Below are 24,796 nucleotides of genomic sequence, written 5' to 3' on the forward strand. Positions count from 1 at the left end.
GTGCAACATTATCACAAATAAAATATGTCTGCAAAACAATTTTATTTATGAATATGGTAAGTGTTAAGATAAGAGTCCCAGACAGAGAGGCAGGAATACATTTTTGTTTTGGGGACATCTGCTTTACTGTCATCCTTATGAGTTTTATGGTCATTAACAAGGCAAGTTCTTGTCAGGAGTCGCCTCGCCGAAATCACATTGCCTATCATTTGTAAGCAGATCACCCTCTTCTCCCTCTCCCTCTCTTTATGTTAACACTTGTCTGTATGGCTGGGGTATCTGCATTATGCCTGGAGCACAGGTTTTGTTTGTCAGTGTGCAAATTCGGCCGTTATCCTTCCACGCGATCGTTTCCTCTCTCGCTTATCTCTCCTGGCCCCTCCAAAGTCGCCGTACTTCCACACACACTGACAGCGATCAGTATAGCTTTCAGACGCTTGTCTGGCTGAGTCTGCCATGAAGCAAAGGCCCTCCCAGGTCCCCTCGCTGTCCTCGGGGCTTGTGTGATTGAGTGACTTGAGTGAGTGGGGGCCAAAGATAATAAGGGGGAAAATCTAAAGACATGGGGCGATGATATGATAACACCCCCTTCCTCCTCCTTCCTCTGCTCCCTCTTTTTACTCCCCTTTCCACCTCCCCTTCACTTTTCCTTCTGTTCTTCTTTCTGTCCTACCCCCGTTTCCTTGCACCGAGCCTGTCCCACGCAGTAGTGTAAACCAGAAGTGACATGTGACACCCACTCCCCAGTGATGTGCTGACAAGCGGGTACTAGAATAGGTGACAATGTGTTCTTTTTTTTTTTTTTTTTGCCAGACTGGCTTAAGTATGGTGAAGGGATTCATGAAGTATTTATGAAATACATTATGAATCATTGGGTCTGTGTTAGTCCTCTGTATTTTAGGCAGTGGCTTTTTTAATAAGTAAGCCTCAGAGAAGGCGAGAGTGAGGAAAGGGGTAAATAGAGGAAGAACTCTTTACATTGCATCTTTACGGGCGTTTATTTATAGTGAAAGCTCCATGTTTACAAATGTTTTAACCCCTGCGCTCAAAAACACGCGCAGACACACAATTAAACTTTAGTTTCTCCCTCTCATCCTAAGTGTTTCTAATGAGGAAGCGTGTCAGAAAGAAAGGGGAAGTGTTTTTTGCTCTCAGCGACCAACAATTTTGCCTTTTTCTCTGGTGTTTTTGAAGCCTGCAGTGGAATCTGGCTGTAGCCTTGATCAGAATTTCATTGTGGAAGATGAATTGGGGTTTCTTTTTCAATTATCCCAGAGGTTGGCCACCATTAGAGCATCAGCCTAGTTTTATTCCCATCATTACCATAGATCAATTGTTTGTTCTGCATTGTCAAACTTTTTCTAGCGTTTTGTCTTTGTACATTTTTATTTCAGAAACGATCTGTTTCAAATAAAACATTCTTGGCTTTTAGTGCTTGTATGTATCAAATGGGCAAAAATTCCCAGTAGGAAAAAGATATGTTGCCAATTTTCAAAAAACAATCAAATGATAAAATACCTCATTAAAGTAATGGTATTTATGTATTTTTTTACTTTGCAGCTTCCCTTTTTTAATATTTTCTGCTACTTTTTCTTTTGAGGAATGAACTGCAGATGATTGTTTTTTTTGTGTGAATAATTCACTATTTATTCCTGCGTTGAATAAAGCGTTTTCTTTTCTTTATACTTTAGTTTTTTTTAATATGTTTTAAGAGGTTTAAGCATGTCTTCTCTGTAGCCTTCAGAAGGCTATTTCTCATAATTTTTTGAACTACTGATGTAAATTCCAGTACAAAACCTGCAGACTCCCAGGAAACTGGTAAGTGTATTGGGAAGTTCAGGAGGGCATATGTTGGAAGGGCTTTGGAAGGGGGCCTTACTGGCCTCATCAGCATTTGAATGCGTTCTGGCTACTGAAATAACAAAGTATACATAAATATATAGAGATAATGATCTGGCTAAGTCCCTATATGTGCTGCTGTATTCTTATGCTAATGAGTGAGCTATTCAGCACCAACAATGGTCACATTACAAGAAAAGGCAAAGCACTGAAGGAGATAGTCTTCTGTGCGTGTCCACTGGCGGACGCGCACACGCACATGCTCAGCAAGCCCGACTCTTCTCCCTTTGTGTCTAGGTTTTTTCTTTTTTTATTACATTTTTCAATTTTAGATAACACTCCAAGAATAGACATCAAACAGAAATGAATCATAAATCGAGGTCAGGAGTGAACCTCTTTCCAAAGCAGAGAAAGGGTTAAAAGTGAAGGTATTTCTTTCTTTAAAAAAGATGGGAAGACTGATAGGAGAGGAGCTCTTCTCAGCAGAGGGTTCAGTGAACCATATGTAGGTAGCCACAGGCTAATGGGCCGGTTGGTCCCTGGCTTGCCAGGTATCCTGCATTGCACATCTCCTAACACCCCCCCTCCTCCTCCACACACACTTTCTCTCTCCTCGTCATCCTCCAACACCCACCTCTCCCACCCCTCCCACCTTCACTCTGTGAAAATCCCTCCTCCACTTTCCTCTAATCTCACCTTTTTCTCTGGTGCTGACCCGGGGAGGCCCACTTTATTCCCCACTGCACGCCAGAAGCCAGCGTTGTGATCGGAGCCCAAGCCCCTGTGCTGGTTCCCCCTCTCCTCTCCTCTCTCCTTGCCCTGGCTGCCCGCCTCCCCGACGGCTCTGCTCTATTGATTTACTCCTCCAACCAATGCTGTCTGTCTCTGTTTTGCACCACCAGCACCTAGGTCCCTCATCTCTATAACCCTCCCTCTTTTTCTCTCTTTCCCTCTCTTGCTCTCTTCTTTCTTTCTTTCTTTCTTTCTTTTCATACTTTTCTTTTTGTCTTTTCTTTCTGTCCCCTTCTACGCAACCATGGGCTAAGGGAGAAACGCTGACAGAACACGGGACGGAGGGAGAGAGAGAGAGAGAGAGAGAGAGAGAGAGAGAGAGAAAGAAAGAGAGAGATGGAAGGATGAGGTTGTGGGAGGGGAAACGGGGCCTTTGATTTTTCATTAGAAGCGCCTCCATATTTTAATATTGGGTTTAATCGGGCCCTCATGCCTTAAAGAAATAACCATTGAGAGATGATCCCTTGGCCTTCAAAAAGTATATGGCGCTTCTTCAATCAAAGCCCTCCTCGAATTTGCTCTTTTGTTTGGAGTTCACTTGCAATCCTTTACCCCCTCCTCTCTTCTCTTGCCGCCTCTCGGCCTCTCGCTTTGTGGGTACAGTCGTTAGGCTTATTGACTGATCTCGGCTGTACTTAGCAATAGAAATGACTTTGACAGGGAAATACACCACCGGTATCACAGAGGTACAAGCATGAAAGGGCCCTATCAGAATAGTGTACTCGCTTACCAAGCAAACGGCGAGGTATTTCCCCCTCAGAGATAAAATCCTGTTTACTTGTAGTGTAATATAACAACTGTTGATAGATTCAGGGATGCACTGTGAAAATAGGAATTGCCATATACATTTTTTTGTTATTGAATTAAAGCATTAAAGAGAAGTTTTCTCACAGTTGTCTCTGACCGTGTCAGGTTTTCTTTTTGTGACAGAAAATCTGTTTGAAGCTGATACTCTCTGTCACCCTAAAAAGAAGTCTCTTCACCTCATACCTGTTTAGATGTGTCGCAGGCTCATTTATTACCTCGCGTCGGTTGATCATTCACCTTTTATTTGTGTTTTCGACAACGGCTTCTCTGTGTCTCCTTCAGGTTTTTCATGGAACACAATGGCGTGTGCGTAGAAGCCACCAAAGCACCAACCTGTGAGCTAATGAGAGACCCCATGCTGTTATCTAAGGCTCCGGCTTCTCTACCACTGCTGCACTTCTATTAGGGGAGAGAACACACACAGGGCTACCGTTCACATATGTTGCGCGCGTACGCTCTCTAAAGGAGGTTTCCCCGGGATGCAAAGGCTCATAGAAGCCTCCGTCGTTCGTGCAGTCGCCCTCGCGCACGCGTATGCACTCACACGAACACACAGAACAGTCAGAAGTGGGGGATTCGGTGGCACCAAAGACCACAATAAAACAAAGGCACGAATGACACCCTCCTGTGACAATCCCAATTGTAGCTACTTGCCTTTTGTCTGATAATATATCAAATGCATTTAGAAAGAGCACTTACTTAATTGAACAACCTCTCCCAATTTGTTTGTGTTAAAGGAGAGTAGAAGACACTAGACAACAGTTTGTGTGCGTGTTTTCCTTTGTGCCGTGTGTGTCCGTGTGTGTGTGTGAGTGTGTGTGTGTGTGTGTGTGTTAAACCCCTGCCAAGCAGAGATGCATTATTTAAGATGCTGTTGTGATACTTGTGCCTGCTTAAAGGTCTCAGCTTCCTTTTAACGCCATGCCACATCGGTCCACCTCTGCTCCTACTTGTGGGGGGAACCAGAGTGGGACCTGCTGGTACTGGTCCACACATCACCTGGGAAAATATCACAGCAGGGGGAGGAAAGAAAGTGATTTAGATAACCTTTGAGTTGAGCACACAAGACATTTTATTACCCCACTTTATTGTCATTTCATTGCAGACTTGTGTGTCTTTCTTTTGTCAAGACATACAAATATATTACATTTTATTTAGTTGGTGTATTTGTGTGCATTTTATGCCAACCTGAAAGTTATTATTAAGATGTTTTTTGATAAGTTTCCACGCTCATAGAGCAGCTTTAACAGTTGGGAAAATAAAAGGTTGAATGCCAGTTGCAGACGAGCACATGGAGCTGGACATAAGCGTTATTGGGTATAAATTTAGAAATGCCCAGCCGCTCCCCTACTGCTGAAAAACCCTGTAATGGAACATGGTATTGTAAATGTGAATGTGGTTAATTACTCTTCATGCTATGCCACCAGCCGTGTGTACAGGGCGAAAAAAGAAAAGCTTGGGAAAGTGGAGGGGAAAAGCGAGTGCAGAGGAACTTCAGGGCCCCTCATTACACTCTGCCCCTGGGTATTGTTACGCCTTTTATTCCCCATCTAATGAACTGTTTACATTTTTTAGTCTTTTTTTTTTTTTTTTTTTAGCTTTCCAGGCGCCACAATTATTTGCGCTTGTCCTTGTGTCATTCGTTGCACTGGGCAAAAAGCAAGGAGGAGAGTTGGAGGGCATTGAAATGTGTGTGTATAAAGCTCCTGTTTATTTGATTTGAATTATTGCTATTTATTTTGTCCATAGGGAACTTTTTTTTCTTTTACATTACGAAGATTGTTGACCGCTTGAAATGTAGGAACGGTCATTGTTTTACAATCATCAATACATCTTCTGTAAACAGATGTTTTTTAAGATTGACTTTCTTCTTTCTGGTCTATGGAGGAACTTTAAAAATCATCATGTTAATTTAGACAATATACCCATACATGTCCATATACTAGAAAGAAATTTGCACACAAAGGAAATATCCATATATTTGCTATAATTAAATAAATACCATTTGCTGCTCAGAGGATTATGCCAAACTGATTAGCATATCTGATATGAATTGTTATGCATGCATATGTAATTACATTTTGATGGGTAAAGAAGAGTAGTTTTTTTTTTTTTAACGTCTGCTATGCATGTCAACAGAGGTAAAACGTGTGTTTTTGACAGGACATCCAGCACCTCCATCGCTGCATTTGACGGGATGTGTAGAGTTTTAAAGGCAGGCCACTTTGCATAAAGTTAAGATGTACCTTTGTACTTTTTCTTGTGTGCTTCCGGGAATAGAAGCAAATTCTCACCCAAGATTTAAAAAAGTGACAAAAGACAGACCTTTCAAAAGGATTTAAAAAAAGCTTTTTCTTTTTTTCTGAGCAATAAGGTATCTTCTGAAAGCGCATATTCTTTTTTAGATTACAAAGGCTGATTAGTTGGTTTTGTCTTAAGATGTGGAGCTCAGTCTTTACATACTGTAACTAGACTGGGAGAGTTTCACTGCGTTTTCTTTATAGAGTGGAAGATTAATACTTTAGAAACCTGTATCTGATATCTGCTTTCCTGACCCCGACAGTGATCCTGTTGTCACGTTGCAATTTCTTGCTTAACCACCCCTAACTTATAATCAAAATCTGTTTCTGTATTAAGCAGTCAATATCGCACAGCTGTTTATGTTTTTACATCAAATGGGAAGGCAGTAATCACTCAGGAATCTGTTGTTTTCCTGAGGGGGAATCCAAAAAAACTGGAGTGTATACTGTAGGTACAGGGGGAAGTAGCGGCACACTTTCAATGACATTTTCATTCTTTATACTTTCCTTTGTTATCTACACTGTTCTCATTGCAGAAATGCTTCATACATTCATCTGTAACAGACAGCTATTTAGAAATACCAAAAAAATCCCTGCGTATGGTTTGAAGCCGACGTAAGCCTTAACATTCAAATCAATGCTTCTCCCAGGCTTCCTCGTCTCAATTACTGGTGGAGTCGTCTTTCCCCCTAAGTTGCACTGCAGCTCTTTAAGATGAAACTTGACTTAAATGGAATATGTGGGTGTTTTTTCCTGGCAACAAATATGAGTGCGTGTTCCTTGTGTACAAGTGTACACGCTTGTCTTCAAATTGATGCTTATTGTCTTTCTGGTTTCACTCAAATGTGAAATTCCTTTTAATGTCCTGACAGCAGCACAGTGACCACTTATTTACCTGTGCACAGAAGATGGGGGGGGGGGGGCTTAAATAGAAATCACATTAGAATTACAAATAAAAATCAGCATAAACTTTAGTTACATTTTTGGATCATCTCATTTTAGAGGGACAAACTATGATCACGTCAATTACTTTTTAATATACATAAATATTTTCTATAGGATTGCTACAATTATTTTTTATTATACATAAACATTTTCATATGATCATTTCTATTATGGTTTTTATTCTACAAATACATTGTCAATATGATCACTTCAATTATTTTTTAATATACATTTTCTGCAGACATGAGGGGTTTCAGAAGAAAGAAAAAAGGCAGTAATTACTATATTATGTATATTTATGTCTCCCATTGTTGCCTTAGAGCGCAATATCTATGTTATGGATTTTAATGTATTACATTTGTATTATTTATTTGCTTCCTTAAGTATGATAAATTCATGGATTACACATGTCTGTCATTTTAGCTAGTTTTTCTATATACTTTTGAATTTACCATCACACAATGGAGTGTTGCAACAATTACCACAAACTTAAAAGTTGATCATAGAAGCAAAGTGTTGTATGGCACAATCACAAATCAATTCCTTAAACATCTTAATGGCACATTCTGACATAGTGCTTCTGTGTAATGCGTGTTGGAGGGGAGTGGGGGGGGGGGGGGAGGGGATCGTTGTGTTTTATTTGAGTCTGTGCTGCCGATCTTCTCTTTTCCCCACAGTGGGCGTTCTGTGGTTAGCTTAGGTCCCTGTGGTTGAGTATTGTTTGGGTGCACTCTTTATCTAATGGGTTTTGTGGTCTGGGTCAATCAGGCCCTCTGTCTAGTCAGTAATTACTCCAGAGAACTGTGGCCCTCACCATCACGATAATAACAGCCAAATCACATCAGCCATGACTTTCCACTCAGCGCTCCAGATTATGAGGAGAGACAAAAAAAAAAAATCAACTGGCTCGGTTGTGATTGGTTCTAAAGTTATTTCAATCAAGGAGCTTGATATCATCACTCGTGAGGTTAGAATTGGCTTTTTCAAGTTTTGATTTGTGCTTCTCTTACGGAAGGTGGCATCAAAGTACACCGTGCAATAGCTTTCTTCAAACTTTTACTGACAATAGAATGATACTGGGAAAAGGATACTGTATTTTAGGGGAAAATGTCCCCACCAGGTAATTGCTGTCGCTTCATTGTTTTATTCTTTTAGAGTCGAGAACCAAGTAAATATAGAAAATAGAAAGAATTCGTGTTGAGAAAAAGTGATATTTTCCTTCCTATGCTAGTGTTTGTCTTTGATTTTTGCTCACCTCCTGCAGCCCACCTAGAAACCCTGTCAAGGCAGGGAGAGAAAGCGAAGGAAGCTTAGTAAACACTTTCTGTGTCTGCTGCTGGTGTGTATTTAGTTTAGAGGGCATGCCAAGAGGCTGTTTTTCCATGGGTCGGGCGTCTGTAAACAAGCGGTACAACGGCAGCCCACTCTTCGACAATCGGAGGTGGCACACTCTGAAGTATGTATGAAATGTGTGTGTCTGAGTGTTTGTCTTTTTGAGTTTCTTTTTATTTTTTATTTTTTGGACATGGCATTCCCTCTTATTCCAGCCTATCTAGAGAGAGAGAGAGAGGGGTGTGTGTGTGTGTGTGTGTGTGTGTGTGTTAGAGAGAGGCAACCCCAAATCCGATGGGCCGCCAATGGGTGATGAATTATTCCCTGTCTGAGTCTCAGCATTGGTGTTATCACAGAGCCTGCCACTGCACTGGGATGACAGCGGTGACAGCCCCCAGAAAAGATTTAGCTCTGACAAGTGATACTTCCTCATAATACATCTCCCTGGCCCTCTCCCCTGTCCCCCTGTTCCACAATCTCCCCGTGCACACAAGATGAGGTTTTTTATCCCTCAACTTATATTTGTTTAAGTGGGCAAGGTGGGGGGGCTTTTTGCCATCACTTCTGTGGCACAAGTGCACTAGGTACAGTAGATCACCTTGGAAGGAGGCAATGGCACAAACTCAGACGTGCTTGTTTTCAGTACATGTGTGGTACACACACACACACACACACACACACACACACACACACACACACACACACACACACACGTACAGACACACTCACTCAAACACATTCATACAACCTGCATGTGTATGACTCAGTTTGTCACCAAGTTCCATTAGGGGGCTCTCGTGCTTAAGGAATGCCTGTTGTTTTTTTCTTTTTTTTTTGCTTCAACAACGGTACTAAGCCATATTTCCCCACTTGTTTTCTCTTTTTGCTCTCCCCTGTTCCCCCCCCCCCCCTCTCTTCTTCTTTTTGTCCTTCTTCCTTATCCTCCTCCCCCTGCAGAAAAGGTCACGTATTGCCTACAGTGATGAGGTGCGCAACGAGCTCCTGGGGGATGAGGCCAGCTCCTCGGAGAACCAGGTGAGGTGCTAATCAGGGGCCCAGACGACACCAGTGTGGGTGGCTGACTGGCCCCAAGGGTGAGGAGGTGGGGCCCCTCATAGGGGCCATCGAGAGCTGAAACCGCAGTATTGTCACCAAGTCATGCGGAAGGAACACTGTTTAATGCAAAGCTGGTCTGCCAGTGAGTAGGCTCAGGGCATGGGACCAGTGTCTGGTCAAAGCCAGATTGTGACTGACACACACACACACACACACGCACACCAAAACACAAACACACAATCCAGCACAAATTTAAATCCAAAAACCGGGCCTCCCCACTCCAACCGTCCCACAGCTGTTCTCCAGCCGGTTGTGGACTTTGGCCAATAACAGATCCTCCATCGAGGTACACACACGCACACGCTCACGCACAGACACACATGCACAGACACGCATGCACGTGCAGAATTTCTAAATCTTGTTTCTTTAAACTCCAAGGGTGGCGAACCTGCACAATGCAGATACTCAAAATTAATAAAAACGCAGGTTCTCATATTGTTTGACGATTTTTAAAAAGAATCACTGAAATATGTGTGATATTCCATACTAATTATCCTTTAGCCCCTAAATTTTCTCTATTATAATTTAATATCAACAAATATTCTATTTGAGTTTTTTATGGTTTTGATCTATCAACATATTCACAATTGGAATATTGTTTATTAAAAGCCGCTGACTGACATTTTGTTTGAATATCACTTCAGCCTGTTGAATTCGAGGGATATAAACAACAGATAAAGACCACATTAGCGATTTTCATTCATTGTCAACAATGTCTACAAAAGATTCATTCACAGCAGTTGTGAAAGTGGCAATGAAGAAGAAAAACAATTATCTTGAATTGTGATCTTAATTGCCCAAAAATATGCCACATGTTCTTTTAAACTTAAGTTGTTTTGAATAAATGTAGAGCCGTATCAAAACAATGATACATCAACGGATTCAGCAAACAGCGTTTTAACATTTAAGACGCACTTGCCTATTGCTCACCTGCACAGCTGCCACTCATACGCAGCCACTCTCAACTATGACCAAACGTCTTTTGACTAATTATATATTACCTTTACGATCGGCTGTCAACTTCCAGGGGTTACCGCGTCTCAATGCACACGCAATCACACACACTCGCATGCAAATAAATACTTTGCATTTATGTGAACAATCAAAAAAAAAAAGAAAACGGATGAATATTCAAATGCATATTTTCACATTTAGTCCCATAGTGCTTTATGTAAGTATATTTAGAGGATTCACAGCTAAGCAAAGCTAAATAAAGTTGTCTGTTTTTTATTTTTTGAACATTTCCCTATTACCATTTCAATGATGACCCAATGAACTACACATCTTAGAAACATATGTATCAAGAAGCAAGATGTGTAATTGAAATGCATATTCCTGGCAAATTAGCGAGACACAAAAGTGACTCTGACAGTTTTTTTTTTTGCAGAAGTTGGAAGGAGATTTGCTGTCAGAAATGTCACGTTTCAGACACTGAGGAGATCTATCAAAATCCTGTCATAGGAAAGCTGAAAAAAAACATCTCATTTTATTTCAAAATGTATTTCTCTTTCATTAAAAAATAAATATATAAAAAAGAAGACATTTATATTCTAATTCTATTGTACATTTAGGAAATTGCTTTTTTTATTGTCGTAAATTAGTGTTTAAAAAATTAACTATTCTTGACAATAATTATCTGTAATTTATTTTTACATTGTTTTACGTTAAATTGTTGTTTTACTAAATGGAAAAACAATAAAGAGAATCAAATGAATCCATGCATGTCAGGACATTTAGAGGTAGCAGCATGTGACATTTAAATCTGTGAACACTATGCACAGCTTCTTTCTTAATCCTCAGTTCACATCCACATAATAATGTAAATATGAAATGTAAAATAATATTAATTAAATTAAACGAATGTTAAAAGATATCAAATAAAAACACATTTATCTTTGGGGAATTTAGGCCAAACACGATGAGCTTAAAAACAAATCTTAGCTATAATAAGTGACACATTCCTTTCATTTTATTTTCCCAATTTCTTTTCAAAACATTAAAATGTTTAAAACCTTCACCATCAATTATTGAATTGTGAGAAACACCGTTATAATTAGCAATAATAATGTGTGATGTCAAACTTTTAAAATTGTAATTCTACATTATGTCTAAAAGACACACACACACACACACACACACACACACACACACACACACACACACACACACACAAAGTAAATAGATGATATACAATTTTTTCTCTTTTTCCTCCCAGGTGCCGTATTTACCTCCATTTTCATTTTAAAACTTGTGGAGATAATACTTGTCTTGGTCTTGCTGTGAGTGGAGTACTCGGAACTTCAGAGTTTTTTATCTAACGAGACGGCGGTGATAGGAGAGGGGAAAAGATGGTGGGGGCCGGGGCAAGTCGGTCAATTTAATTCCTGACGATCTGAAAGAGGTCAGGATCATTTCATATAGCCCTGGCTGAGCAGATCATTACCAGTCACAAATCTGTTGGTTACATGGCAAGGATTTATAGCTAAGTAAATAGGGAACCGTCATAAGTTCTGAAAATGGCGTATTGGCCCTGCGATAATGGCTAAAGGACGATTTAATAGAGTTCGGCATTTATTCGTTATCTGTATGCGGACAGAGACTGAATTGGCACTATCACTCGTTTTTTTAATAATGTGGTAGGCTACCATTGCACATTTTTTCTTTCTGTTTCCTCTGCATGCAACACACGCACAAATGTTGGTACACACACACACACAACACACACACACACACACACACAGAGACACCACACACAAAGCGGCAAATGCACACACATTTCTCACACACGAACACTATACGGAATAGTTTCGATTTCAGTCACAGCAGAAGGCTTGGCCACAAGAGATTGCGCTGGTTTGAGCCGGCATGGACCAGATTTTACAGGCTACAAAGGAAGCAGATTACCACTTGTATCGAATTCCGTATTGGATAAAAAAAAATCTTTTGTTTGAAAAAAAAAAAAAAAAAAATTGCTGATTATCATAACAGAAAAATTGCAGCAGTGCAATTTTGAATACTGGCTGGCATCACAAAAACACAAGGAAAGGCGCTCATGCAGGAGTAATTATAACATTTACAATATTCTGTATTTACTGCTCTATATCTCTTGAGCAACGCGAAGCATCATTGGCTGTACTGGAAAATGGATGCCAAAGGAAAAATAAAGCTAAACAGGAAGAAACGAGAAACACGGCTCGACATGCCACTCGAATAGTTTTAACAAATCCTCCACAAGGACTTGCAATCAGTCAGGCGGCACAGATGAGCTCGAACAAGTTTTGTTTGGTACCCATTGACTGATGGCTGAGCTGGGGTGAGGGATCGCAGGATCTGCTGGGTCTTTTCAAGCCCCCCAAATAAGCACATCCACAGTGTAGTTTTAAACTTTGGCCTCTTCAATAATGCATTCTTAGTGGGGAGTTGTTGCTCGAGTTAGAAAAAGACAGTTTCCACTCCTTAAGAGCGTCTTATTACGGCCGACATTTTCAAGGGGAAGAGCTCTTTAGAAAGAAAAAAAAAAAACACCATGCAATTATACTTGTTTACCTCCAAACATTACAGATATTGACAATATTTCTAGATTTGCAATATTGCCGTGAAGCGGTGTATTTTTTGATTGGTGAAAAAAAAAAAATCTAAAATGATGCAAGAACTATTTTTGAGATGCTTCTAAAATTACAGATGAGCGCCGTGACGAATTCAAGATTGTAAAATGTGAAGTACTTGATATTTTTCTTTGTGATTTTCTTTTATAAAGTATAGATTCCTCACGGTTGTTATCATACGGCACATTTCCTCGAGTGTGTTTTACTCGTGGAGGAATATAAATAGGAGGAGGAAAATGTATGCAGTACAGCACTGTTGTGTTGTTGTTGTTTACCATTCCAGTATATTAGGTGCAAATGTTAATTATTTGATTTATTCTGCTCGTAAGAGCTGGGAGAAGGAGCTGAAGCTTCATTTCCTCCTCTTTATCACTTTTTTTTTTTATGATACAGAATTATTCCAGGCTCACAAAATTCAAAAATAAACAGCACTAGTAACAGTGGCCCTGAGACTCCCTTCAGATCTGCTAATCTTTAATGTTGGCCAAGAAATGTGAAAAAAAACACCTCCTGAAAGGCTTGCAAATCTAGAAATGTGTCCTTCCCCTTTTTCTGCCAACTGCGTTGCGTTCCCACGATAAGCCCCAGCCTTCTTTCCTTCTCTTACAGCCCTCACTTAAGAACAGGCCAGGGAAGCAACCTTTTTTTTTTTTTTAATTGTGATTAGGCATAATTAATGGCAAATGGGATTATTTCCCTCCCTCAAATGTCTGATTCATTATCAGAAGATGCAAGGTTTCTTTTCCAGGGCAGGGAATAGAATAGCATTTCTTATTTACTTCACTTTAAATTGGCTATTCTCTTTCATCAAAAATGCAATAGCTATGCTAAGATTCATTTTTCATGATCTGTGGCTGTCCCAATAATAAGCAGGCACTGGATGTGTATGTGCAGCGGTATCCTCACATGGCTTTCCATACATAATCTAAACGCACCTTCACTGAGATGCATAGCTACATGCAATATTGACAGCATATCAGCATTGATAAACACTTGTACAAATGGAGTGGCTCAGCATTTCTCCAACTCTGTTCCAAAGGGCACACTTTTCTTTTTATCCTTTTCCAGAGAATTCAGCGAAATGACAGATACAGTTTAAAATGTTGAGGGGGAAATATTTCGTAACCGTGCAGATACTATATTTTACTCATTTTTCCTCTTCTCTTGCTATATCAACTTCTGTGATGTGACTTCCTTGATAATGTTAGTTGATATTGCAAGTTGAGCGATCCATTCCCTCTCTTTGTTTAATGTGACAGCGGCAGGACTTGATCTTTGTTTGTTCAAAAAAAAAAAAGTCAGCCCGAGCGGCGTGTTTAGCTTCGTTTAATGTGTTTGTCTAGTGATTTCCAAATGCTAAACATGCAAACAGATAAATCGTCAAGGTTAATTCTGTACTCAGCCACATGACTGATCTTCTTCCTGCCATGTTTCTGCTTTTTTTTTAAATTTAATCTCTCCTTCACTCTCTCCATCTTTCTCTCTTCTTCCCTTTGCTCTCACGATGCAGTTGATAAAGTTGCGTGAAGAGGTAAGTGCTTCTCTGCTCAAACTGTTTAAATTCTACTTTCCCACTGAAATTTTCCAATGTGCCTTCTTCTCTCCTGTAGAAAATTAAAATCGGCTCATTTGGACAATTTTTTTCTTTCTTTCTTGCATGTCTGATTGAAGGGCTTACAAGCCAAAGATAATGAATTCACCAAAACGTCAGTTTCTCCATTTACCCTAAATATCATAAAGATAAGATTAGTATTTCTGAAGACACATATTGGGGATTTTGCAGGTTGAAAGATTTACTTTCCCTTAATTTTTCTTATATGGAGCCACATTAGTTGCTTTCGTATCTTTTGTAATAAATTGGATTGAGCGATGACCTGAGTGATGTGTTTAAAGCTGTACACGATAACTGTCGGGTAGTATTAACATCACCCCCACTTCCAAAGATTTAGAGAACTCAGTGCATGCCATTTCATTGTTCGTATTCTATAATGTGCAATGTAAGGTATCGTGCACGATATGCAATGTAACGAAACCGCTTAAGTCGCTAAGCGTCAACTCGAGTACAACGGTTCAAACAAACCAAGGCGTAAAAGAAAGCACGTCAAACTGTCGGGTACTGTACATTGCTTGCTTGTCGATCATGTAATCTTATAAACATGCAACATCTAAAATATAGTTTTGGTTCAGCGGATAAAGTTAGCGACAAAACACGGGCAGCAGAACCAAGAATCAAAGTTAGCTTGTTGCTGATTATCTTACCAAATGCCATCGTAAAGTAAGTGGAAGTAAGAACCTAAACTAATTGGCATTAATGATTTTGTTTTTTTAAAGTATTGAACTTTTCATTAAAGTAATCCTGTATTTGGTTCTATTAGTTTTCTCTTTTTGAGGCGGTCAAACCAAAGACACTGATGTTGGAGTACAATCGTGGTTCCTTGAACTTTTATGTCGTTAACTATAATACTGACAGTCTGATTGAGCTGCTCATAATTATATACACATTTACTTTACATTTAATTCATCTTCCTGTTAAATAAAACTCATTGTAACAAATCTAATATTCCTGTTTTGTTTCCAGATTGACATTTCTACTCCAACATCAGTTAGATAACTGATGTAGCAAGCATGATGATTCAAATCGGCTTTCTAAAACTGTTGATGTCGTCGTCAGAATAGGCGGGTTTATTAAATTAGATGGTGTTATTTCAACTGTAACATTGCATTTTTCTTCTAATATTAGCTCAAAAAGCATCAGACTTTAATTGTAAATGTACATTTTCAATAACACTGTGTTGCTCAGTAAACCTCATATAATCAACACACTAATTGATGCCGCTGAAGATCATATTTTAGAGGATTTCCCTCTAATTGAGGCAGATTTAGTTGTTTGCTGTACTTTATATTGCTTGTCCCTTTTTTGAAGTATGACTGAACTTGTATTTGCAGGTGTACTTACAGTATGTTGTTAAATGTGTCTTTGAGTAAGACTGTTATCAAAAGTGCCTCAGCTGAAACAGGGAGTAATTCAATCCCTGCCAAAGGCTCACCACTCACACCTATTCATAATTAAGAGCGCCAACCTGGCCCCGATGCCACGTTATCACACTTTTTTCTTTTTATTTAGCTGTACTTTTGTTTCCCCCCCCCTTTTTTTTGTGTGCATTTCCTCCTAGCCTGAAGGGTCAGAAGACACCTCGAGTTACCTTACCTGTCTACCCCTTTTGGAATGGCCCGATCTGTGTAATCATGCTTGATTCTGCGCCCTCTTGCGCCATTGCACTTCTCCCCTTGCAGTCTTTTTTTTACCCTTCTGCTCTTCCTGCATTTGAATCAAAGGCTGGCACAGCTTATACACACTTAAGCCTTGCTTTTAAAAAACTATACTTTTTTTTCTTCAGCTGAAAAACATGTTTAAATATTTAGCACCCATATTCACAGCTGTTTGACACTTGTAATTCCTCGTCTTACAAGTCCCAAACAAACGGCACAGAAGATCACACAGTCAGTCTGAATCACAGCTGTCATCATTATTCACTTTGACTCTCCCCCCACCCTTATTGAAATAATAAGGAAATCATCTGAACTTTGGAAAATGGTGATAGTAACCGCCTGTGTTTGATATTGAAAAAAGGCAGGAGAGCGAAACAAGAGGGGAGAGATTTCTTTTGAGCTACAGCTGCATTGTTCTGGGGCTCCCTGTTAATAACTTACAACTGAAGAGTGTTTCTCGACGCAAAAAAGCACAACAAAAAAACACAATTTTCATGGTTCCTAAGAAGATCTTTGTTCAAAATGTAGGTGTCAGATGAAAAGGCATACATGCATAGGTAGAAATGCTGGTGCTGGTGGGGTGCACCGGTGCACTCAGAGATGCACAATATTTATCATATATTGTATTTTAAATCTTTTGCTAGAAGGCTCCATGAGACAATCACGCATGATTTTGATTTTGAGTTTTCTTTTTGGCTAATTGCAGATCTGGATTGCAAGCCAGTATTGGAGCTTGAATAGGTGTTATTGTATGCTGTGTCTTATTCTGAAAGTCCAACGGTGGTTATATCAGAACCACAGGGGTCAAGTCTTGATACGTGACGTTGTAATGCAGTCGGGGCTGGCAGCCACTTTGCTTTTCCTTCCACAGAAATGCTGACAAAGATGTCTTGGACTTTGATTGCTATCTGCAGAATAAAAACCATAGCCGATCACTTCGACTCCCGTTGTTGTGGTCGTTGTGTGACATTTTGTATGTTGGGACAAAATTGCTTTTCTGGTGAGTAAGAGTCACCTCATTTTAGATGAAGTTTGTAGACATAATCTCTCGATCAGCCCCAACTGTGACTATGTAGTGTAGGATGTTTAGCTTTCACTGTCAATGTTCCTTTTCATTATTTTCCATGGTACCATCCTACGTCCATGGCTGGATTGTTTCATTATTAGGGCCATCACAGTGCACCATTACTGGATTCTTAGTGGCTGAACTCTCAACCTTTCCTTCAGGTTCTGTCACCGTCAAACTTGGGGCGCATTATTCTAATGATCACACACACACACACACACACACACACACACACACACACAACTACACCGCCACTGCCACAACTACCCCCCCAGCACCCCCTCTTCCACCTCACACACACACACCCACCCACACTCACCCTCCCCTTCCCCCCCCCCCCCCCCCCCCCGGCCCTAAAAGAAGACAGAACGAGGGAGAGAAGAGAGAAAGAGAGAAAAATTCAGGAGGAGAAAGCTTTGAAGTGGCTTTCCATCGCAGTGAGTCTGCCGGCCGTCTCCCCGAGACGTGTCACCTTTGCCGAGAGGGAATAGGAAAATCACGTTTCGAATGGTAATGATAACATACTAATCACTTGAGCTCTTTGAAGAACCCGGGGAGTGCGCTACTCTGTCAGTATCCCTGGCTGCCTCATGCTCCCAGGCACACACAGGCACTGCAGCCATGGTCTAGGTGTATAAGCTTAAGCATTGCATGTCAATACGTCCCCTCTGATCCATAGGGGCTCATTATAGCCCAAGCTTGGTATCCATTTTCTCCCACAAGCTCACTGCCACCATCTCCGCTGGTGCCACTACCACTACTACACCCATGCACACCCCTCCCCGAAACCCCCCACCACACCTTTCACCAAAAAAAAACAAACCACACCTTGCATGCCGTCCCACGAACCCGTCTCCCCATCGCTTTCCTCCTACCAGCACATCCACCCAACCTCCTCCTTCTCCTATCCCTCCATCCTCCCCCTGCCCTCCCTTTAACTATTGAAAAGTATCTCTGCAATTTTAAATGACATCTGTCAGCGGCGGCGCGACGAAAAAGGAAGCGAGGGAAAGAAAAGAGTTCAGAGGGAGTTTTCTCCTCCCTGCTCTTTTTCCCATCCCTCTTATTGTCAAACTTTGAAAAGTGTGTCCGTTGACTTCTTCTTCTTCTTCTTCTTCTTCTTCTTCTTCTTCTTCTTCTTCTTCTTCTTCTTCTTCTTCTTCTTCTTCTTCTTCCACGTTTTTTTCATTTCCTCCTGAGTGATTAGCTGGTACACATTTTGACAGCCTAACCAAGATTTCACTTCTCCCCCCTGTCCCCTCCGTTCATGTGATGGGCATAAACCCTTGTCAGAGAGGCGGATGTCATTCGTCGGGTTGTTTTTGAGTGTCAAATATGTTACATCTGATCAGTTTCTTAACATAGCATATTATAAAGGCCATCAAAACCAACAACATTTGAGTAAACATTTAAACCTTCCATGTTTATGCTGTTTATGATCCTGTCTTCTGAATTCAGTTTGGATTTAATGAAAGTTGGGTCGCAGCAGTGGACGTTATGGTGTATGTTGATCGAAGCTATGTTTGTATGTTAGATAGGTGGATTAAACTTTGCACTCTCAAACTTTAGATTAACAACAGGCTTAATTGAGATTACACCTCATGCCTAATACAAAGGATTTGCACAATGGTATTGCCTGCCTTTTATAAGGACATGTTGGATAGATAATATTTGAAACACACCTAAATGTTTTTGCTGACATTTGTAAAAAAGGTGAAAATATTCTAGTTAATTTGAGCCGATCAGGAAAATGTAGTCAATATTTAGGATCTGCTTGAAGCAACCATGATGGTGAAATGGAATAATTGCATTGAATAAAACAACTTCAATATAATATCCACGCAATATTTGAAACAAAGAATGATCAAACAAATGCTTCCATGATTAACCCCTTTGTGATACGGTACACCAGAATATTTTAATGAGAGATGGAGTTTATTAGATCTTGGGAATCGTGATAAAACCCACATAAGGCTGGAAAAACACAGAATCAAACTTTAGTGCAGACATTTAGGAAAACACCCTGAAACACCATCCGTTTGAAGGAGAGTCTTACATGACTGTCCAAAACATAGACACTTTTATGAAGTGGAGAAGAACCATCTTTGGGAGGAAAAGAAAAAAGATCTAATAATGGGCGTTCTTGGCTGTTTATTACAACCACAACCAGAGCAGGTGAGATCAGTCATAGTCAGGGAGCATCTTCTGTTTAAAAGTAAAATAAAAAACATTTAAAGAAGGTATTCCCATGTAGAGATGTTCTGCTTTAGTTGTTCCCTTAACGGTGGCAGTGGAAATGAAATATTAAAAAACATTAGACATCAAGTAACTTCAACTAATCACTCACAGCAATCCGTCCTGAAAACTCTTTGTACAGGTAACATACATACCCCACTTAAATCGGGACAATAAAGCATGCACTGTATTGAACAATACACATCGTCAGGTATAGATCAACACGTCGTCAATATCAGCGTGTATGTAAATGTAGCATTAGTTCCTCCTTATTTATTTTTGATCTAGATTAACTTAACTGAAAGTGTTTCGAAAGCGAATGCAATATAAAATACTGTTTATTTTATAAGTGTATATATATATATATTAATACGTGGTGCAGTGATTCGATATGTGAACACAATACAATATAAACATGATGGATTCCTATGTTAAGAGAGCCCTTATTGTAAGATGGAACTCAAGGCCATCAGTCAGCAGATCAGATGCTTTCTTGCCTCGCCTTGTCAGACATGAATTGTTGCTATAGAGAAGAAACCAAAAGCACTGGATCTCATGGTATCCAAGGAAGCGCTATCAATTGATATGTTTACACACAACATTAGAGCCCTAGCGAACACCTTGATACTCGCAAACATCCACAAATGATCAAATTGCTTATTTAATTATTTATGAAACACATTTTTTTCCTTCTTGATATTCTCTTTTAGCTCTATGCTTTCAATGGGCAGCATGGTCAATTGTTGATGGTTGTGAGTAAAGCAAGCGGGGGAGGGTGGGGGGGGGGGGGGGTGCAGTAACTCATACATCATGAATTACTGTATTGGTCCAAGGAACAAGAAGCAGAAAAGACATTTGATGTTTTTGTTCAGGATTTTATTTACATTGATGGATTATTATTATTATTATTATTATTATTATTATTATTATTATTATCATTATTATTCAAGAAATCAGTACACTTTAGAGGTTTCATTACTCCCTGCAATTGCGAGAGTAACTGTTGATGTTTCTCTCACATTTGTGCTCCAGTTGGAAGCTCTCACCTCAACAGGATTTTTTTCATTTAACGTTTAACACTTTAAATTCAATTTTATTGCATTTTAATTTGCTCCACATCCCGTCCTTAACTGTGCAGCAGAAGGCTGTGCTGTGGAACTATACCAGGAGGCAACAAACCTCAAAGTAGTTCTTGTTTTTATGTCCAAGATGAGGCAGCAGCACCTCTTACATTGTCAGCCTCAACATGCATATGCTTGATATTCCATCAGCATATAACACATTGTCATCCATGAAGGTTATTGCCAACCTGGCTGTATTATGTTGTTGCTGTGGATGTGGTCTGTCTGTTTAGTTGACAGTGTTGATGTGTTTCTTTGAAATGGGTCCCAGCCCTCTCAATCAATTTTTTTTTGTGTGTTTGTTTCTCTGGCTTTATTTCTTTTTTCTCTATTTGTTGCAGAGAGCGCATCTGTTGGACAACACAGAGAAACTGGAAAGGTCATCACGGAGACTGGAGGCCGGCTACCAGATAGCAGTAGAAACTGGTACGTCTTCTGCTTTGGATTGGGTTGGGAAAGAGAGTGGGGTGGTGTTGGGAGGGAGGGGGGGGCTTCAAGATAGTGGTGAGGATGAGTGAGCGACAGCAAATTGTCTTGCTCATATGCGAGTTTGGTGGATATGTGTGTTTGTGTGTGTTTGGGGGGGGTGGAGGAAAGGGGGGGTCGAAAAAAAACCTCTTTCCTTGACGCCTGATGACATTTTCGGGAGCACATCAAAGGCAAGCCGGGGAGAGAGAGAGAGAGAGAGAGAGGTGTACAGGCAACAGATCGAGCGCCGCTTCTCCTTGCTCTGCTCCCGAAGAAAGTGTGTACAACGCTACGGCTGTGTGTGTGTGTGTGTGTGTGTGTGTGTGTGTGTGTGTGTTGTGCATGCACGAGTGTTGGTTGGGTGATGGTGTGTTTTTTTTTTTTTTTCTTCCCACAAACAGACAGGGGGTCTATGAAAATAAACAACGTCAGCGTTCCTCCTGAAGTTCTTAATTCAGGAGTGCAGAAGGAAGAAAAAAACAAAACATAATATCACTTTCTAAATAAACCATCCAAAAAAAAAAAACCACACTCCTTTTTTCCCTCATTATCAAGGATGGTTTTTATCTTAAAATAGGAGGAAAAAAAAGCTCATTGGGATCTTAAATAGATTTAACCAGTTAGCATATTTTTTTTTTTTCTTCCTGTCTTCCTTCCTGACAGTCACCACATTATTGAGGCAGAGTGTATTCCTCAGAGATGTATCAAAGCTCATTCTTGAAGTATCAACCAGCTTTCTGTGGCTTCCGTTGTAGTTTTGAAAAAGTTTGTCAATTTACACTATAATCGCGGGGTGGCTGGCGTGTGCGACATCGACAGATTTAATAATTCAAGTCAAGGAAGGTTCGCACGCAGACCACCAGCTTTTGATGTTCTCTGTAACTTGCATTCACAAAATTCATAAATACAATCTGCATTCTCTGCTTAAAAATGTTGATTCAAATGCCTCAGATAAACCCTGCCCGTTATCCCAGTTTCTCTACTGTGTCGGATTCTGCGACAGCCGACAGATTTTTAATTCTACCCAGTCGCATCATTCACTAGAGTGGCTCGTTTTTTTTTGATGTTTTGCCTCACAGCTTGGTCGGTGTTAAAGAAGCGGGCCATGGCTTAACAGTGCTCAGTACCTCCCGGGCCTCGGCGGTTTCTCCCGCCGTAGTCCGCCACATGCCCCTTGACACTGTGTCACCGGTGGCCCTCTCATCCACTGTGTGTGCGGCTAGCTAAGAACAATGCTCGTTTATCCTGCCTTGGTCCCACACACTTGGCTTGGTCTACACCAGCTGGGGGTGCGTTTGTGGTTTGGTGGGGAAGCTTCGCCCCACGTCTTTAATCCATGACCCCTTCCTTTACTCTGCTGTCGATACCAACCCTCCGCTCAGATGCACAACCTGAAATGGCAATGTCTCCGGGTCAAACAGGGAATACATCTGCACAAAGAACATAGATACACAGGGAATATGCACTCCTCCGCCGGACTAATTACTAAATATGCCAAGCTTTTTTCGAATCCGACAAAAACACACTGGCCGCAAACATCAGGTAGCTATATTTATCCACGGCTTTATAAGATTTGACAGTGTACGCCATCTGATCCCAATTTCAGTGCGGTCTTTAATTTAGTGTTGTTCCCCCCCCCCCCCCCCCCATCTCAAACTATACACATGCAGTGTACTGTTGTGGTTTCACAGTGGCAAATCACAACACTTCCCCGACATCTCCATGAAATCCTGCACTATTTAGATCATAGTCCTGCCATAATTCTTAGAGTATTGAGACAGACTACACTAAGGACTGGGATTTGTCATTTTGCAAACACTAAACTGTTTACTTTTATAGTCCAACAAAAGCTCCATTTGTTAGTTCTTTCTCTTTCACATCAACAAATACAAAATAATGAAATAAGAATCCAAGAAGAGCAACCCGCTTTATTCATGCATTTTTTTTTTGTTGTTGTGAAAATGGCATTGGCAATTGTTGAGGAATAAGCTTTGAGTTTTTAAAACACAGAACATAGACGTTAAACACGAATAATTAGAGCGCTAAGTGTTTCTTCAATCAGACACTCTCTAGTCATATTGTAAATACGTTTCTTGCCACAAACCTCAACTCTCCTCAGACATCTAAGCTGTACTTTTTTTTGCGGAGAGCAGTTTAGCATCGTTATTTTTGCAGTAATTCAAAGTTGCATTCTCCATCCACAATGACACAGTAGACCTTAAGAACTGTAATTGACCAATGGGGGAAGTGGAACTAAAAGACATTTTTATTTCAAAGCGATAGATCCTGAACAAAGAAATGCCGTAGAAACTCAGCTTTGCCCCCTTTTCTCTTCAGCGTCGACAATATATTTCTTAATGACCAGGAACAAAAAAGCCAGGATGCTTCTAGGTCACATTTAAGGGGAAAAAAAAAAAACTCTTAGTTCTAAGAAAAGATAAATCTTCACACAGTACCATTTCATCAGATTTAGGCTTTTTTTTCTTCTTCTTCTCTACCATTCTCAATGTCTCTAGTGTATTTAAAGAAAACAAAGGCCTGCCAAAAGCAGTGAGAGCCCTCAGAGGGATATAGAGGAGACTCTTTGGACATGCAGAGCTATTTACCACACGCACCCTCAAGAACCAGGGTCCTCTGTTTGTCTCATAAATAAAGTATAGAACTTCATTAGTGAAGAGCACTGACTTAAAAGCCCATGCACAGCAACAAGCAGACATGGGGGCTAGCCCAGTTAAAGAGGGCCCTAAATAAAGAGGGAGGGCATGCAGTTAGCCAATTTAAAGACATTTGAGTCAGGGGCATTTGAAATGCCCAAATGTGGAGGCTTGACTGATGTTAAATCAAAGACATGCCAGATTTTTAGTCCTTCCCTCCACAGTTGAAAAGATTTTGAATGATTTATGATTGCTTGTTTAGAAAATAGACAGCATGTCAGATAAGACATCTAAGTTGCAATGATTAGCTGTTCCACCTTTTTGATTATTATTCATTGAAGGGGAGAGAGTTACATACTGGTCGACAGTTCATACAAGACATGGCAACAAAAAAAAAGAAGAAGAAGAAGAAGAAACGCACCATCAAACTCCTGCTGAATTTTCTAGTTATGGTAATAAACATCCACTGCTTTGTTTACCGGCATCAATGTAATAATTGAATTTCTTTAAATGACGTTTGCTCTGTTGTGTTAACATGGAACGGCCTTAGCTGATGGTGCTGTACATGTGCAATCATTTCTAGGACATTAATAGTAATTGATAACCCTAAAGTTAAACTTGAATTATGGGCTCATTGTAGCAGCAATAGTTGTATTTGTTCTTCTGTGGTTTGCTTGCAGAGACATGACTAATGCAGCCTTGTTGCAATTCAAATGTATTTTATTTGAACATGAAATGTAAAGGCTTTTTATTTTTTATTTATTTTTTTACAAATATTATGAATGGATGAATGAATGCAACTCAGAGGCAATATTTAAAACAATGTACGACTCAATAAATCAACCAGAAAATGTGACTTTGAAAGTTCATCCCCCTTTATACTTGTTCAGTTGACACAAATAACTTAGCAATGCCAGCAAAATGAGCCGCTGAAACAAAGACAGACACAGACAAAAGCGTTGCTACTCTGCATTTTAAAGGTGGCCAGCAAGAGGCTGAGAACACTTCTTAGGCGAGTGTTCTTGGTGTTTAGGGGCCTGTAATCAATCCTGCAAAATGAAAACAGCTCATTAGGGATTGATTTCAGTCCCGTTTAGATAAGCAGAGAGGGCCAGAGCCCGGCCCCCATGGGCCCCAGCCTAGCCCAAAGTTCACGCCATGCCAGGTAGAGAGCAGCACCGCAGGCTATCAACTTTATTAGGATGGAGATAAGCTGATTAGACCTTGTCAATCAAAGGTGCCAGTG

General features: G+C 40.3%; 1 protein-coding gene across 5 annotated transcripts in view; it reads left to right on the top strand.

Moving 5' to 3' along the window:
- vti1a (vesicle transport through interaction with t-SNAREs 1A) overlaps positions 1 to 24,796 on the top strand; it is a 110,056-nt gene that overhangs the window by 12,726 nt on the left and 72,534 nt on the right. For 3 of the 5 annotated variants that reach the window (XM_029457118.1, XM_029457119.1, XM_029457116.1), the window contains exons 4-5: positions 8,973 to 9,050; positions 20,770 to 20,854. In XM_029457118.1, the coding sequence (XP_029312978.1) occupies positions 8,973 to 9,050; positions 20,770 to 20,854 (163 nt within the window). Of the gene's footprint in view, positions 1 to 8,972; positions 9,051 to 14,246; positions 14,268 to 20,769; positions 20,855 to 24,796 lie in introns of all 5 variants that reach the window. The other 2 variants (XM_029457117.1, XM_029457115.1) reach the window with 1 other exon arrangement.

The sequence above is a fragment of the Cottoperca gobio genome, chromosome 19, assembly GCF_900634415.1.
Source record: "Cottoperca gobio chromosome 19, fCotGob3.1, whole genome shotgun sequence".
Classification (NCBI taxonomy): domain Eukaryota; kingdom Metazoa; phylum Chordata; class Actinopteri; order Perciformes; family Bovichtidae; genus Cottoperca; species Cottoperca gobio.